The 18,190-nt window shown below is 40.4% G+C and overlaps 1 protein-coding gene across 4 annotated transcripts in view; it reads left to right on the top strand.

The window, feature by feature from the left end:
• Window positions 1–18,190, top strand: part of Zcchc17 (zinc finger, CCHC domain containing 17) — a 57,133-nt gene that overhangs the window by 22,179 nt on the left and 16,764 nt on the right. For all 4 annotated transcript variants that reach the window (XM_005395018.2, XM_005395016.2, XM_005395017.2 and 1 more), the window contains 3 exons: window positions 9,639–9,739; window positions 10,878–10,969; window positions 16,659–16,759. In XM_005395018.2, the coding sequence (XP_005395075.1) occupies window positions 9,639–9,739; window positions 10,878–10,969; window positions 16,659–16,759 (294 nt within the window). The remainder of the gene's footprint in view (window positions 1–9,638; window positions 9,740–10,877; window positions 10,970–16,658; window positions 16,760–18,190) is intronic.

Consider the following 18,190-nt stretch of genomic DNA (forward strand, 5'->3'; position numbering starts at 1 on the left):
GATTTCTTTCTAGTATCAGATCTAAACTTGATTTTCTTTACCCTCAGATAGTTTTTGTTTTGTTTTGTTCTGTTTTGTTTTGAGACAGAGTCTCACTAAGTAGTTCAGGCTGGGCTTGAACTCACTATGTACCCCAGGCTGACCTTGAACTCATGACGATCCTTCTGCCTCAGCCTCCCTTGAGTGCTGGGATTGGGATTACAGCTGTGTATCACCACACCGGGCTCATAGGGTTTTTCAGTAGAACTTTCTGCGATGATAATGTTCTATATCTGTTTTGATTTGTTTTCTAACATTAGGAAACTCTTCATTTCTCCAGACACCAACCAAATCTGCAACAGTCCAGGTAAATTCTGACACTGTCAGCCTCAGTTAGCATCAGATCTACAAGTGAAGGGGGTTCAGTCCCACAAGATTGACCCCTTCAAGTGCCCCTGTACTTCTGACCAACCAACTGAAAATTGGGATTTCCACCCTTTCCTCTTTAAGTTTAATAATTTGCTAGAATACTTCACAGAACTTGGAAAAATACTTACCTGTACTGGTTCATTATAAGCAACTCAGAAACAGCTGACTAATGGAAGGGGGATACTCAGGGCAATGTATGAGTGCAGTGGGGTGGAAGGCTTTTATGTCCTCTGTGGTACACCTTCCCTGTGCTAGAGTGTGTTCATCAGGCCTGCTCTACAAATCTTTTTGTGTAGGTGTGTGTGTGTGGGTTTTTTTTTTTTTTTTTTCTAATGGTGTTGAGAGGTTAAACCCAGGGTCTTCTGCATCTAGATAAGCACTCCACCCTGTGCAGGAGTTTTTATAGAACCCTGTCTCCACCCCCTACTACCCATTCTTGGAAGTGAACATTCAAACCCTTTAATTGCTTGGTTTTTGTGATGACCAGCTCCATCTGGAAGCTGTCTAGGAGCCTTACTCTGTCACGTTATTCCTACAAAGAGGGCTGGGGATGTAGTAAGTGGTAGAGCGCTTGCTAGCATGTGTGAGGCCCTTAGTTTAATTCTCCAGTATTGCAAAAAAAAAAAAAAAAAAAAGAATACGTTGAGCAACTTCTCGAGATCTGTCTCAAAATAGAAAATGAGAAGGGCTGGAAGGGCTGAAGATACAGCTCAGCAGGACAGCACCTGCCTGGCAAGTGCAAGGTCATGAGTTCGATTCCTAGCACCAAAAAGGGGCAGGGGGCTGGAGGTATAGCTCAGTAGTCAAGCACATACCCACCATTCTTGAGGCCCTGGGTTAAATCCCCAGTACTGAAAAAAAATACAGTAACACAGTTGTATAGTATTATTATCAAGTACCATGTTATGTGCTGTACATAATTGTATGTGTTATACTCTTATATGATTGACAGCACAGTAGAATTACATATTATTCCATACCCATATCTCCAGAAACGTGAGTATTTTTTCAATGTGACATCACTAGGTAATCCGGAATTTTTCAGCTCCATTGTAATCTTACGAGACCAGCATTGTATGGGCATTCCGTCATTACCTGAGATGTTCCTGTGTGGCACATGACTGTATTTATGTAGCATTTACATTGTGTTAGGTATTTCAAGTAACCTAGAGATGATTTAAGTATAGGTGAGGGGATGGGTGATGTAGCTCAGTGGCAGAGCTTGTGTTTAGTATATGTGCTGCTGAAGTGAGCACAGAGCTTGTGTTTAGCATGCGCAAAGCCTTCAATTCAATTCCCAGTGACACACAGTATAGGGACAGTATGTGTAGATTATTAGCAAATACTGTGCCATTAAAGCACTGAGCGGCCACATCTTACTGTGTTCCATGGGTTTTGCATTCAACCGATTGTGCATCAAAAATCTTAGGAAAAACAAATTTCCTCTGTACTGAATTATGTCCACTTGGTTTTCATATCATTATTCCCTAAATAACTCAGTATAACTAGATAGCATTTACATTGTATTAGGTAGTATGTGTAATCTGGAGATAGTCTGAAGCGTACTAGAGGATGTGTGTGGCTTATAGATAAATAGGGCACAATTTTCTTTAGGAACTTGAGCATCCTGCAGGTTCTGGAACCAATCTCCTTTAGATACTGAGGGATGGGACGACTGTCCAAGCAAAGCTATACTGAAGATTCTTACGTCTCCAGTTTATGCTTGTCTTTTGAGCTATAGACTTACATATGCAACTGTCTCCCTGACATTTACATTCCAGACTGAGGACTAGAGCATGTCTCATTTAACTCACTGCATAAGAGAATACTTTTGGCAATGAGCTATTAACGTCTCAACTTTTTTTTGGTCTTTTTGAGACAGGGTCTCAGTATGCAGTTCAGGCTAGCCTTGAGCTCACTTTGTAGCCCAGGCTGGTCTCAGGCTTGCAACGATCCTCCTGTGTCAGCATCCTGAGAGCTGGGATTACAGGTGTGCGCCACCATGCCCAACTAATGTCTCAACTTTCAAAAATCTTTTTTTTTTTTTTTTTTGGTACCAGGAATCAAATTCAGGACCTCACACTTGCCAGGCAGGTGTGCCACTGCACTAAATTTCCAGCAACTTCAAAAATCTTATACCCCAGTGTAACTCTTACATGCACTTACGATCTGTGTCCAAATGAGACATAGTTTTACATAATTTCAGTTACAGTGTCTATATAACTTACTACTTAAGATATTTTTATGATTACAAATAATACATGCTTATAGAAAAATAAGGGAGAAAACAATCATTATGTGATACTACTACTTTGATTAAACTCCCTCTGCCCCCACATTACTAGAAATTGAACCCTCATGCATGTTAGGCAACCATTTTAGTGCTGAGCTACATCCCCAACCCTTTTTTTTTTTTTTTTGCTTTTTTGAAACAGGGTCTTGCTATGCAGTTCAGGCTGGCCTTGAGCTCACTTTGTAGCCCAGGCGGGTCTTGAACTCGCAACAATCCTCTTGCCTCAGCCTCCCGAGTGCTGGGATTACAGGCGTGCGACACCACACTCGGCTCCAACCGTTTTTTTTGGTTCCAGGAAGCGAGCTCAGGGCCTCAGGCTTGCTAGGCAGCCCAACCCTTTTTATTACGTTAGTAATTCTTAATTATTGCAGGCTGATCAGGCCCACAATCTCCCAAATGAGTGGACGGCAAAGGCTTAAATAAATGAGACAATTGAAATAATTTCAGGGCTCCAGGAGAGTCCAACTCTATTACTAAGTTCAAGATTCTTTCAGTTAAGACTCTGGGTTAAGACTCTCTGAATTAAGACATTGACTTCTCCAGACAGCCAGCCATATTTATTAGTTTTCAAACAAAGGAGGAGGATACTGAAGAAAATGCAGGAATCTGGGCAGGATTTGGAAGCCCTTCACGGACTTCTGCAGGTAATTCGTTATATTAATGTAGAACTAAGGTTATCTCCAGGAAGGCCTTCAGTGCAGGAGTGAGATGCCTGCAACTACAACCTCCTTTTAGTTATTTGACGTTGGAGCCAAAAGTCCTCAGCTGTGGCCTTATCTTGTCCTTTGAGGCCTCAGTAGGGACCAGTGACTCAAAAGTAAACGGGGAAAGCCAATTGGTTAATATTAAATCCTGCTCAGAGCTGCTTCATAGTGGTCTCCATCGCTTTTTATTTTGTGACAGGGTCTTGCTGAGTTGCCCAGACTGGCTTCAAACTTGTGATCTTCCTGCCTCAGTTTCCCAAGTAGCTAGAATTACAGATGTGCACCACACACTTGGCTTAGTGTATTTCTTTTTCTTTTCTTTCTTTCTTTTTTTTTTTAGAGCAAAATATATTTATTGAGGGGAAAAAAAGCTACTGCCTGAGAAAGAGACAGAAGGGGACCTGAGTGGGTTGCCCTGACTTAGTGTATTTCTTTATGCCACATATCTATATAAAGTTTAACATGTTGAGGTTAACATTATACTCCTAAAATTTGAGCTTTTTAGCTGATCATAGTGGTACACACCTGTTATCCAGTACTATAGGAGGCTGGGGCAGGAGGATCACAAGTTCAAGCCCAGCATGGGGAACTTAGTGATCTAGTGAATCTCAACATAAAAAATTTAAAAAGAGCTGGGGATGTCGTTTAATACAAAGGCCCTGAGGAAGATCCCTAGTAACACACACACATACACACACTGTAGCTTTTTACACACTTAATGAACCTTTAACATTTTACCATCTTTTAAAATACTTCTGTAAAAAATAAATAAATAAAAAAATAAAATACTTCTGTAAACATTTAAAGACTTTGCCATTCAGATACACTACATAATCATTTTAAGCTGTTGCCAATTTTTTTCTGTTAATGTGCCTGTAGACATGCCATATATAGCCATGAGAGAGATGGCTACATTGAAAGAATGTACTTTGGTATGAGGTGGGAAGAAAAGTTGTTGATGCTATTATTTCTTTGTGATCTTCCAATAAATAAACTTTTAGTTTTAGAGAAGAACAATAATATTCTCTTGAGCATAGTAAGTTCAAAATTAATTTCCTCCACAACTTCCACTAATAATAGAGGAAAGTGAATTTTAACCACTAGAGGAAGGTGCAGCCAAAAAAAAAATCAAGGTAAAAGATTTCCCTTTTCTTCAGGGAATCTGAATTTTTTCTTCAAACTTTCTAATGAGGCAAGTCTTTGCGGGGGGCATAAAACACCATCTGCATGAGTTCTACCCAATTTGTTAACCTAAAATTAAAAACATCCTTGTATAATGTATATAGAACAATGAGATAGATAGGCTATGAACCTCCAGAATCAGCTGGTGTATAGTGTGAGAAATTCAGTGACCATGTGTAAAGAAACAGTCACCTGCAGTAGGAACATGAAACAGAAAGGTGGATACTTTGAGTTTCACCCATCTATGGATGTGGGGAGGGGGAGAGAAAGAGAGAATAGTTATGACTGGGTCTCCCAGGCAACTTGGGGTGGGGGTTAGAAGTGACAGTTACTTTAGACATAATTCCTTGTTTATTTTCACTGTTCAAAATAATTGTTTAATTATTTTCATTTTCTCTTAAATAGAAGTAATTTTCTATATTATGAAAACTGAAAAGAAATGAAAACGTTAACTTGTAATACTATGCCCACTGTTCACATTTTGCGTCATTTCTTTCCAATTTTTATTTTTATTTTTATTTTTATTTTCCTGGTACCAGGAATTGCACTCATGATTTTGCGCTTGCCAGACAGGCGCTGTGCCACTGAGCTAAATCCCCAGCCCCTCTTTCCAATTTTTAAAATACATCTTGAGTATTTCTAATCATAGTATCAATTTTGCATTGTATTTTTGTTTTTTAGCATGGAAAAATGCTGTATTCTTACAGTGTTTGACATAATAGGCACTCAGTATTCACTAAAGAATGAATTCCTGACATATTTTTTATATGATCTTTTGAAAGACTTTTCAAATAACTAAACCTTACTTAATCATTGCCCTTGCGTGTAAGATATTGTTTCCAAATTTTCCTGTCTTAGCCAAGTGTGGTAGCACTTGCCTGTCATCTCAGCACCTCTGCAGGTGAAGGCAAGAGAATTGCTTGAACCTCAATTTTGAGATCAGCAAGCAAGAAAGAATAAGCTTATTCTTTGGACAGATTTTCAGAAGTAATGGTGAAATTAATTAGTAGTCAGAATTTTGAACTGTAACAGACAAAAACATAGTTAAGAAATGTCCTAGACAGTCTCACTGGGAACTTGAATGAATCTCGCTTCAGCTTTGGCTATTACCAAGCGCTCAGTATTGTATCTATTGTTTACCAGTGTTTGACTTCCCTCTGGCAGACTATTGCCATCTTGTGGTAAAGATGAACATTGGCAGTTTTTTTTTTGTGATTTCTGATCCTTACAAAAGTTTGAGAAAGATGGTGGTTGATTTAACTGGTTTCTCATCTATCCCTAAACCAATTACTGTGGCCAAGGAAATGAAATACTGTACATTGATGGAGTAAGCGTGTGTTTTGTTCCCTTAATTAGGGGTTAGGTCAGATTTAACATATTTACAAAGACTGACTAGATTATTTTAGAATGTAAGGAGGGTGGTTCTCCTTAGGAAGTGACCTTGGACAGACAGGAAAGTGATATTCAAATATTATTAAATTGTTATTTCATTTCATTTATTTATTTACTTTTTTTTATTTTAAAGAGTAAAAGAAGGATGACACAGTAATAGGGGAACTTACCGAATTACAGACAAAGTGGTAGGAAATTATCAATGGTTGTTATTTTACCTACTGGTATCTTCAAAATAGTTTCTCAGGAAAACAAATAGACAAATAATAGTGAGTTACAGACAAAAGTGGTAGGAAATTATCAATGGTTGTTGTACTATACTTTGGTATCTTCAAAGTGATTTCTAGGGAAAACAGAGCTATACATGAGTGATCAATTAACTATTGATCATTAATAGTCAACTATCAGTAGTCATCATCAATAGCTATCATTGACTATTCTCAATGGTTGTTGGAAACGCATAGTAATAAACATACATCCATTTACGAAATAGCATAGGAACAATACAAACATTACAGAGTTATGGACAGATTGGTAGGAAATTATCAATGGCTTCTGTAATACATGTTGGTATCTTCAAAGTGGTTTCTCAGGAAAACAGAGATATGCAAGAAAGATCTAACAAGTAGATATAGCTTAAGGGTTGTGAAAAATAGCAGATTACCTCCTCACCAGTGACTCCTTTCACTGAGGTGTGATGGCTGGAAGGAAGGCCAGGATTGAAAAGAAGGACTGAGAGACTAGCACCAGTGTCCAGCAATAGGCTGTTTACTTTTTCCTCTATAGTCATGAATACTCGGGGCTCCTCCATGGAGATGACAGTCTGGCCAGAGGGAGAAGGCAGAGTATGCCCTGGGCCCCTTCATTCCTGTTGGACCAGCTGGTAGGAGGGGTCTGAGCCCTGGGGCCTTCACTTCAGAGGGCAGACTGACCTCTAGTAGTCACCTTTACAGTCAGGGCATGGCCCAGGGGGCTACTTAGGGCAGTCCCTCTTGAGGTGGCCTGGCTTTTGACAGTGGTAGCAGATGAATGTAGTCATTGAGTTCTTCTTGGGGCCCCGAGAATCAGACTTAGGGTCTGTTTCTCTTAGTGCTGCAGCAAAGGCAGCTGCTTTTTCTTGGTCTCTTTGTTTTCTCTCCTTGGCCTCCTCCTTATCATGGCTATAAAATATGGAGGAGGCAATTCTTACTAACATCTCAAGTGAGCTATCTGGGGCAAAAACCATTTTTTGTAGCTTTTTTCTACTATCTGGGGCTGACTGAGTAATAAACTTACCTTTAAGAATAATCTGCCTCTCTACTGAACTGGGATCCAGGAAAGTATGCTTTATCAATGCCTCTTGTAAGCGATCTAAGAAAGCAGAAGGGTGTTCCCTTTTTTGGAGGGGGGAGGGCCTGTGTCTTAGCCATCAACGGAGCACCCACGCCAATCATCTCTTCAGCCTCCCATTGCATTGGGACCTTGCAACCACTTAGTATCCTCTCCCCAACCGTCAACACAGGCGGCAGGAATATGTGGATGAAGTCCTCGGCCCGCTAGTCAGTCTCAGCTCCATCAGGTGCAAAGTGTCCCAGGCAGGTAACCTAGACACGTACCTTCTCCATGAAGGTGGTTCTTCAGAATCTGAATATTGGGCACCCATGTAATCCATGAAGTCTTGGTGCAGACCTCTCCAGAGCTCCACACGCTCCTCCACCACAGCCTGTACAGTCAGGGGGAAAATGGCTTCCAGGGAGTCTTCCCAGGTATTGTGCAAGGTCCTTCCAGTTTCCAGCTCCAGGACAGCTCTCATGTCCCCAGTCAGCTCAACTTCTGAGTCATTGGGCGTCATCTGTATTCTCGTGTTCTCTGAGTCCTTGTTCATCAGCTGCTCCTCCACTGACTCCGGACCTTTCTGGTTCTCAATTGCAGGGCCAAGAGCAACCCGTTGTGTGGCATGTTTTCCCATGGGTTTCTCCATGTCGGGATGGTTCACACACATCCCTTGTGTGGGAGGGGAGGGCCAATTGTGTCAGGAGGGCCTCCGCGGCCAGTGTGGGGTGGGCCAATTGTGTTGGTGTTTCTCTGTGGCATGATAGTTCTTGACCATGCTGCTGCACTGCTTCCCGGGCACCCGCTGCCTGCTTCCCGGGCACCTGTGCAGCTGGGAGCTGGCCCGAGGGCCAGCTCGCCCCACCACGTAGCTTCCTGGGTGCCTGCTGCCTGCTTCCCAGGCACTTCCATGGCTGGGAGCCGGCCTGATGGCTGGTGTGCCCTGCCGCACTGCTTCCTGGGCACCTGCTGACTGCTTCCCGGGGGGAGGGGGGGTTCCGCCGTGTGGCTTCCTGGGAACCTGCTGCCTATTCATTTACTTCTTGTGTGGTGCTGAGGAATCAAGCTCAGAGCTTCAGGCGTGCTAGGCAAGTATTTTATTACTGTACTGTACCTTCAGACCTTTCATTCTTGAAAGATATTGCTAAGTGATTTTCAAAAGTTGATTCTAGCTTTCATAACATTTCTTATTGTACTATACTTTTACCAATGTTGGATATTGTAATTCTGTAAATATTTTGCTAATTTCTTGGTTTAAAAATGGTAGTTTAGGGGCTGGGGATTTAGCTCAGCGCCACAGTGCCTGCCTGGCAAGTGCAAGGTTGTAAGTTCGATTCCCGGTACTGGAAAAAAAAATGGTAGTTTATACTTTCTCACTTAGCATTTATCATAATTATTTTTTGTAAGTGTAACTTAGATGGTTTCTATTCTTCCATTTGACAGACTCACCATAGTTTGCTAAGCCATTTTCCAGTTATTAGTCACATAAGTTGTTTTCTAATTCTTATTTTTTTAGCCCTTGTAAAGAACAGTACTGCAACTTTTTATGCCTGTGGGTTTTTGCATCTATTGTTTTTCTTTAGAAAAAAACTTCAATGATGATATTCTTGCATCAAAAATACAATTATCTTTGTGCCTTTGCTCTCAAAGAATTTTACCAACTTGTATTTCTACCAGTGTTATATGATGGCTGTTGTTTTATTGTACGTTTACTAACATTGAGAAGTATTTAAATTTTTTTTTTATTTATAGTTTTTGGTGCTAGGGATTGAATCTAGTGAATGCTAAGTACATTCTCCACAATTGAGCTATATTGCTAACCAAGCAGTATTTTAAAGAATGTTTGCTCATTGATTGGGTTTGAAAAGCAATCTCAAGCCAGACATGATGGCACATACCTGTAATCCAGCACTCTTGGAGGCAGAAGCAGGAGGATTACAAGTTGGAGCCCAGCCAGGGCACCTTAGCAAGACTGTATTTCAAAATTAGAAATGAGAAAGGGCTAGAGATGTAGTTCATTGAGAAGGCCTTGAGTTTTGTCAGTACCACCCCTGCATGCTTGCATGCACACGCACATACAGAGAGAGAAAGCTCTCAAATTATTACTATTATTATTATTTTTTGGTACCAGGAATTTAACTCAAGACTTTGCACTTGCCAGGCAGGCACTTGTGCTACTGAGCTATATCCCTGGCCCTCAAATTATTTTAATTTGTAATTTTAATTTACTTTTTCAATGAAAAACTTTATTTCTTGCATTCTTCAACTCCTTTCTTCTCCTTGCCTGTTTAGAGTATAAGTACCATCCATGTTCTCTGCTTTACCTTATTTATTCTTCTCATGCCTAGGTCTGGTCCATAGAACTCACATGTCATCCTGTCGGGTGGATAAGCCCTCTGAGATAGTAGATGTCGGAGACAAAGTGTGGGTGAAACTTATTGGCCGAGAGGTAAAGTTCTGTGCAGCTTCATGTGTTTAGAAAGAACTAGGAAAAGCTGAAATTTTCTTGGAATTTTGTGATGGTGAATGTGTAAATGTTGCTAATTGTGGCTGGTAGTCTTATTTTAAAATCCTGCCACAACCATCTTTCTTGAATTTTAATCTTCTAATTGTCCTTCAGACTTAGAAGTAATGACATGAACTATAAAAGTGTGGTGCAATAAGAATATGTCTGTAAAACTTTTTTTCCATATGTCAAGAACAACCACTTAAAATGAGGGCTGTAGGTATGGGCAGATGGTAGGAGACATTTGAATACGCATTCATGCTGCAGGAGAGATGGGCCTTAAAAAGCTATTATTCAACAATATTTGAGTGTTTAGTACATACCAGGTTTGGGGGATATAATAGAGAACCATTCATAAATGATCCCAGCTACCGTGGAGCTCATATAGAATATAAGTGGAAGAGACAAATTTTTAAAAAATGAATATATACATAAAATAATTGCAAGTTATAATAAGTGCTATCTTGGGTTCAAACAATATTGAAGATAGATTTAGATAAAGTTGTCAGGAAAGGGCAAAGGAGATAATATATGTACTAAGACCCAAATGAAAAAGAACTGATTGTATGACAAATTAGAATAAGAACATTGCAGGCAGAGCGAATAGCTGATGCAAAGGCCCTGCAGGGAAGAAGGGCTTCATGTGCTGCAGGAAGCAGTGTGGCTCACAAGTGACTGAAAGCTTGAAGAAGCTCTAGACCAAGTCTAGAGGTACTTGATCTAATATCCAGGAATGTCAGCAAATCTATTCTGAGCTTATGGACCGCTGAACTGATTACCCACTATGCTGAACTTCACCTTTTATTTTCTATCTGGTACCTCTGCAGGCCTTAGATTTCTGAGCAGTCATTTCATGTCTTTCCCCTAGGGACAGGAGTGAGCTAAAGAACATTTTCTGCAACCCTGCCACAGAGTCTGCCTGTTACGCTGTTCTGTACCTTCAGTGTTCCTGGCACAGTAACTTGGCCATTAGAGGAGTTCAGTGTCATGATGATGAAAACTTTGACTCTTAGGTGGATTTAGATTAGCAGTCTAAATTGTATACTTAGAGTTTTGATGATTCTTTTTTTGTGTTTTTCAGATGAAAAATGATAGGATAAAAGTATCCCTCTCCATGAAAGTTGTCAACCAAGGGACTGGGAAAGACCTTGATCCCAACAACGTTATTATTGAGTAGGTAAAAGGTTCAGGAAAACTAAAATTGTAACTCCCAAAGCATAGAATGCTATAGTAAATCAGACTGAACTGGGAACTCTGCATTTGTAGACTTTGTTATTATACTGATGTGTTATGCTACATTTGTGATCTTTGGTTTTTCAAGGGTTTTAATATTAATTGCTCACATAAATTTAGCAAACAAGTATTCCATCAATGGTTTTGTTTCTTTCCTCTTAATCTTTTTCTGCTTCTGCCCTTTAGCCAGGTGGCTAGCAGGCATTCCTGAAGTACTGTTATTTGCCTGGCTCCTAGTGATTTCTGCATTGGGACTGAAAAAAGGTAGAGACTTTAGTAAGAGAGAAGAGTAATATAGAAGGAACTCTAAGTGGGATTTAGACTCCCACATCTGAACATAGCACCCTGCTCTCATTGGATCTTTTGACCTTTCATTTAGGAATGGAAAATTTTCTATCTGGGATAATGTCTAGTGACAAAAAATATTCACTGACTGTCTCAAATTCTTTCCTCAATTTCTCTTTTCTCCCCATCCCCCACGGTGAAGATTTAATCCAGGGCCTCAAATGTTCTACCAGTGAGCTGCCGTCCCAGCCCCTCTTTCTTGAATTTCTGTCCTGCTCTTCTTGGATCCCTAAGATCCTTCGAGGGATCTTGGGGGATTTATTTGTATTTCCAGTGTTTCAGAAAGCCAGTCAAAATCATGCATTTATCTTTAGATTAACAATAACTTTGATTGCTTTTGACTATGAAACATCACATATGTCCCTCATGCTAATTACTCTCCATAGCAGTTATATCATTGATTAAAAAGATTAAAAAGTAATAAATGATATTTGAGCTGAGTCTTAGTTGCAAAAAAGGTTGAAAATCCTTATGTTTATAGTTTTGAGCAAAATTGCTTTGGATACAAAGGAATTTTTTCTGAAAGGAAGGGAAGTGATATTTATTGAATATATATTATGCACCAGGCATTATACAAAGCTACTTATATATACTAGTACATATAACTCTCATAACAACCAGCAAATTGGGTATAATCTCCATTTTATTTTATATTTCTGTTTTCTAGCTTGGTGTTTGGTGGTGAGTAACTTCCCTGTGGTGGAAAATTATAGTGGGTCACTTGAATCTATGTTCAGATGTTAAAGCTAATGCTCCTTGCACTATAAAACGTTTATAGCTCTTGAATGTGACTTAAGAGTTTCTCAAGTTTCTGTAGTTTAGTCTCTAAATATTGTCATATTTGTAAGGCTGATTATTGACAAAACACTTCAGTTATAGTAGAAATCTTTTATAACTCAGAAAGGTTATTTGGCTCTGGCACTTACGGATTGCATTGCAATAAATTGCTTTTGTACCTCCTGCTTCAGCTTCTGAGAGTGCTAGAAATACAGGCATGTACCACTGTGTCTGTAAGAAGAATCCTATGCTATACAGACTCCATAAGAAAACAATTAAATTGGACTTGGGATGTAGATCAGTTGTAGAGCACTTGCCTAGCATTTGTGAGGCCCCAGCTTTGATTCCCAGCACCATACACACACACACACACACACACACACACACACACACACCCTACTAAGAGTTCTCATAGCCCCTCTTACAATGGTAAAATATAAAACAAGTAAGGTAAAAGGGTAGGAAAGGGAAAGGCTCTCTCTATGTATCTGTATGTATAGGCTATTTCTGGTAATAACCAACAGATAGAAACAGCAATTTTTGTTATAAAATGTGATAGTAGGTACATCCAGGAAAGGAAGATGAGACAGTATACAGGTTGTAAAGTTAGAAGGTATTAGAAAGAGTCTTGTCCTTTTTTTTTCTTTTTGAGACAAGGTCTTCCTATGCAGTTCAGGCTGGTCTTGAGCTCACTTTGTAGCCCAGGCTGGTCTCGATCTTGCAAAGATCCTCCTGCCTCATCCTCCCAAGTACAGGGATTACAGGCCTGTGCCACTACGCCCGGCTTAGTATATGTCCTTGACCAAATTAATTTCTCCAGACTTGAGATTCTTTACTGTAAAAAGGAAGTAATGACACATAGCTCAAAAGTGATGGAATGATTTAAGTAAAATTTTTGTTTATTTTCATTGTTTTGAGACAGGGTCTTGATATGTAGTTTATGCCAGCCTTGAACTCACTATGTAGCACATGTGGCCTCGAACTTGCAGTAATTTTACTGCCTTGGCTTCCCAAGTTCTGGGATTACAACTGTGTGCTACTATGTCCAACCTGTATAAAATTTTAAAACAGAGTCTTGTTAAATTACTAAGTTCCCTTGGCTGAGTTTGAATTTACTACTCCCTTGCCTCAGCCTCCCAGAGTGCTGGGATTATAGGTGTGTGCTATCCACTACACCTGATCCCAGTCCTTTTTTCTTTTTTGTTTTTGTTTTGAGATAAGATCTCACTTTGTAGCTCAGGCTGGCCTTCAACTCATGGCAATCCTTCTGCCTCATACTCCTGAGTGCTGGGATTACAGGTTTCTGTCACCATGCCCAACCCCAGCCCTTTTTTAAACTTTATTTTGAATCTTTAACAAAAAGGCCAACCTGGGCATGGTGGCACATGCCTGTAATCCCAGCACTTGGGAGGCTGAGGCAGGAGGATCATAGCGAGTTTGAGACCAGCCTGGACTACAAAGTGAACTCAAGACTAGTGAGACCCTGAACTGCATAGTAAGACCCTGTCTCAAAAAGACAAAAATAGCAACAACAAAACACCAAAAAGGCCAAAAACACACTAGAAGAAAGATAGCCTCTTTAGCAAATGGTGCTGGGAAAATTGCCTGTCCACATGCAGAAGATTGGATCTAGACCTGTACCTCTCACCATATGCTAAACTAAAATCAAAATGGATCAAAGATCTAAATGTTAAAACAAATGCTAACTGTGCTGAAAGATAAAATAGATAAAACTCTTGATGATATAGGCATAGGCAAAGACTTCTGAACAGTAATTGCACAAGGAATAGCATCAAAAGCCAACAAATGGGATCATATAAATTTAAAAGCATCTGTACCACAGAGGAAGCAATCAACAGTGAAGAGGCAACCTACAGAATTGGAGAAAGTGTTTGCCAGCTATTCCTCGGGCAGAGGGCTGACATCCAGAATACACAAAGAACTCAAAAAATTAGAGGCCCCCCAAATAAAAGACACAATCAAAAGATGGGCAACTGGGGCTGGGGATTTAGCTCAGCGGCACAGCGCCTGCCTGGCAAGTACAAGGTCATGAGTTTGATTCCCAGTACCGGAAAACAAAACAAAACAAAACAAAAAGATGGGCAACTGAAATGAATAAACACTTCTCAGAAGAAGAAGTAAAAGTGGCCCATAAATATGAGAAAAAATGTCCAGCACTTATGGCCATTAGAGAAATGCAAATTGAAACCACACTGAGATTACCTCTTACCTCAGAAAAAGTGATTATCATCAAGAAATCAAACAATAGCAAATGCTGGTGAGGCTGCAGGGAAAAAGGAACCCTTCCATATTATTGGTGGGAGTGTAAATTAGTACAACCACAATGGAAATCAGTATGGAGATTCCTAAAATATCTAAAACTAGGAATTCCATTTAACCCAGCCATTCCCCTTCTAGGAATCTTCCCGAAAGAGCTAAAGACATCATATTGCAGCGATACCTGCATACACATGTTTATAACAGCGCAGTTCATAATAGCTAAATCTTGGAAGTAGTCTGTGATAGATTTCAGCCAGCGTGCAGAAAGTAATAAAACAATAAAATGCCTTTATTGCGCGGCACGGAGAAGGTCACAGAGAGAGAAAAAAAGATCTTCTGGGGGCCAGGCTGAGGGAACAATGCTTAAATATGGTCAGCCTAGAGGTGGGGTTTAGGGGGTGGGCTAGCTGACTTGGCAGGCTAGCACTGGGTAGGAGCGTGGGAAAATGAAACGGGATATTACATAAAGGGGAGTAGGAAGTCCTAATTTGACTCCGGCAAGAAGGGTGGGGCTTAGCACGTGACCTCTAAGGGCCAGTGCCATATTGGCCATGGCATATAGTCTTCAGTAGGTGGCACCACAGCAACTCTAAAGGAATTACAGTAATGGAGAAAACCTATCAGTCTGTATATCCATCAGCAGATGAATAGATAAGGAAAATGTGGTATTTACACACAGTGGAGTAGTACTGTACCATAAAGAAGAATAAACGAGTCATTTGTAGGAAAATGAATGTACCTTGAGATTGTAAGGTTAAGTGAAATGAGATCCACAAGCTTAAATATCACATCGTTTCTCTTATATGAGGAACCCAAAGTTATAAATAAAGAACAAAATAAAAGGTAGTACTAAGAAGTAGAGAGATCTTTTGCAAATGGGAAGGGGACCAAGAGATGGGGGAGAGAAAGGGGTAAAAAGAGAATTAAGATGTGTTATATATATGTAGCAACTCCCCGTGAGAAATGTGAACATTATGTACTACAAACATGTACTAATAAAAAATAAAAACTGAAACAGATAGTTTGAGACAGGGACCCACTAAATTGCCCAGTCTGGACTGAGACTTGTGATTCTCCTGCCTTGGTCTCCGTAGCAGCTAGGATTATAGATGTGTGTTGTCATCCCCAGCTCAACACCCTTTCTCTTAAAAGTGTATAATCCATGACAACAGGAGCTATGTCTTACCTTTCTTATCTCATATAGTGCCTGATGTGTAGCATTCATTTAATTAGTACACTCATTTACTAATTTCTCAACAAATATAATGCAGAACAAGGGCTTTTCCTGTAAGGGGTTGTGTCAGTGACTCTTCAAGGTGATTGCTGCCTATTTAGGATGTCAATCCCTGATGTCCATCCCTAGGGAGGTATGTGGGTGCATTTGTTTAATCTTTTGTCTTGAGGTCTGGCCCTCAGCAAAAGGTACCATTTGCAAGGTATCTTGTCTTCCACATTGGCTCCTTGGAGGGTCTAGCCCTGTCTGACTGCCTATAATATTTCTATCGAACTCAGCTGCCTATAACAGTGGGATGGGGATAAAGAGAGGAAAAAGAACATTTCAGAGAGTGGGAGCTGCTGGTCATGCTGGCGCACACCTGTAATCCCAGCACTAGGGAGGCTGAGGCAGGAGGATTGTGGTGAGTTCAAGACCAGCGTAGGCTACAAAGTGAGCTCAAGACCAGCCTGAACTGTACAGCGAGACCTTGTCTCAAAAACAAAAACAAAATCAAACAGCAACAGCAAAAAGAAAAACAGAGAGTGGGAGCTGCTTGAGCAGAAGCATTAGAGTCTCATTTGGCCAGAATGAGTATAAATAAAAATGAGGCTGGAGAAGTAGGTTAGAGGCAGGCCGTGAAAGGCCTTGAATGTCAAGATAAGGAATTTGGACTTGATTTTCTAAAAAGACTTGCAGATCTTTTAGATCTATGAACTGGTAAGCATTGTAGGGCACTTAGCATAGTTACTAATTATATTTCATCCTCCGTGCATTAATGAGATGAGGCCTATTCTCATTCATAATTGCTAATTTAAAGCGTTATCCTGAGTGAAAAAACATGGGCTGTTTCATGTCATTGCTTTCATTGTCTCTCTTTTTTGGCCCAGCATTTTTCTCTCCTTTCTTCATGCCAGAGGCCAAACAAAAACAAACAGACCATAAATGTTATCCTATAGTATCTCTGGCCACATCTCTTAAGAGGGCCAGCAGTCAGTATCTTTTTGATTACAGACAAGAAGAGAGGAGGAGGCGGTCCTTCCAGGATTACACTGGGCAGAAGATCACCCTCGAGGCTGTCCTTAACACTACCTGCAAGAAGTGTGGCTGTAAAGGTAAGGTGAAGCCAACCATTTCTGTATTTCTGCGCTTGTGGGTGGATCTTTTATTTGGTGAAGGAGATAATCCAGTGTAAGTTGAGCTCATCCTCCTTTGCACCTCACCAGGGGTGTACCTGCTCCTGCTGTTGTTCCTATCAGACTTAGAACACAAGGCTTGGTGCTTGTTCTAGTTACTTTTTTGAATGGTGGCCCTGTGAAATACGGTATCACACAGCATACTCCCCTCTTTGCACTTCTTGCGCGGTAGCTGGTAACCTGCCTGGTTAAGGGCCCCATGTACTGTCCCAGGAGGGGTAAAGTGTTAGATTGTGATTAACACTCTAAATTGTATTTTCAGGGACAGTTATTGTTCTGTAAATATTAAATGACTGGGAAATACATTCCTTAAAGGTCCAGGTTAAATCCTTTTTCCATCTTTAGCTCTTTAATATCAGAGTTCTAAATAGCCTTTCAGTAATAAAGAATGTAGGATAGTCACTTCCTTTTAGCTGTTTCTTCGGGTTTCTTCTAGTCTTACTCAAATACTAAAAAGCTCTTTCAGCCTAACTTCCCTTGTTGGAGCTGTAATGAGAGGGATTGCCAGCTTCTCATTTTCAGAGTGACCTCAATTTGTTATCTCTTCTCCCTAGCCTTCCATCCCTCCTCTGTTCATTTTCTACAACTGGTAGTAGATTTGTGCTCAGGTTGAAATTACAGGGTTTTATGTCCCTATTTATTATTAATGTAGATGGAGAAGAAAAAGTAAAACAGAGAAAGAATACCTCCTCAGGGGAATTGTGGGAGCATTTCAGATATTTGGAAAACTCTGTGCTGTGTTCCATTTCTAGTTACCATCCAGCTTCTGGACCCAGAGGTGCAAAGTAGTTTATACCTAGTTTTTTTAATTATCTTATGCAGTTCCTCTGTACCCCTGAGGTTCTATCAGAAGCTTAGACACTACTAGCTATTGGGGACATAGCATATGTTTAAGGGACCCTTCCTTAATACTGTAGACTCAGGGAGGTTAGAGTCTTCTACCTTCAACTTGTATCCATCTGGTGCTGAATAAGGCAGAGTGGAATACCAAGATTCAGGATTTTCCCCAGTTAGCAAAAGTCAGGACAAAGGTAGTCGATTTATTTTTTTGGTGGGGGGCTTCTTTTTGAGACAGAGTTTCACTATGCAGTTCAGGCTGGCCTTGAACTCACTTTGTAGCCCAGGCTGACCTCAAACTCTGGCGTCATCCTCCTGAGTGCTGCGATTACGCATATGTGCCACCATGCCCAGCAATGTAGTTGATTTTGACATAGCAAAAAGAGCACAAGGCAAAGGGCCATAAAACCTTAGATAAGATTTAATTCTGCTGCTGTCTGTGTGACCTTGAGCTACTTCTTAACTCTGTTCTTTCATATCCTCTGCAAATGCAGGATGCTGGATGATCTGTAA

Source organism: Chinchilla lanigera, unplaced genomic scaffold (genome assembly GCF_000276665.1).
Source record: "Chinchilla lanigera isolate Chin_1 unplaced genomic scaffold, ChiLan1.0 scaffold00051, whole genome shotgun sequence".
Classification (NCBI taxonomy): Eukaryota; Metazoa; Chordata; class Mammalia; order Rodentia; family Chinchillidae; genus Chinchilla; species Chinchilla lanigera.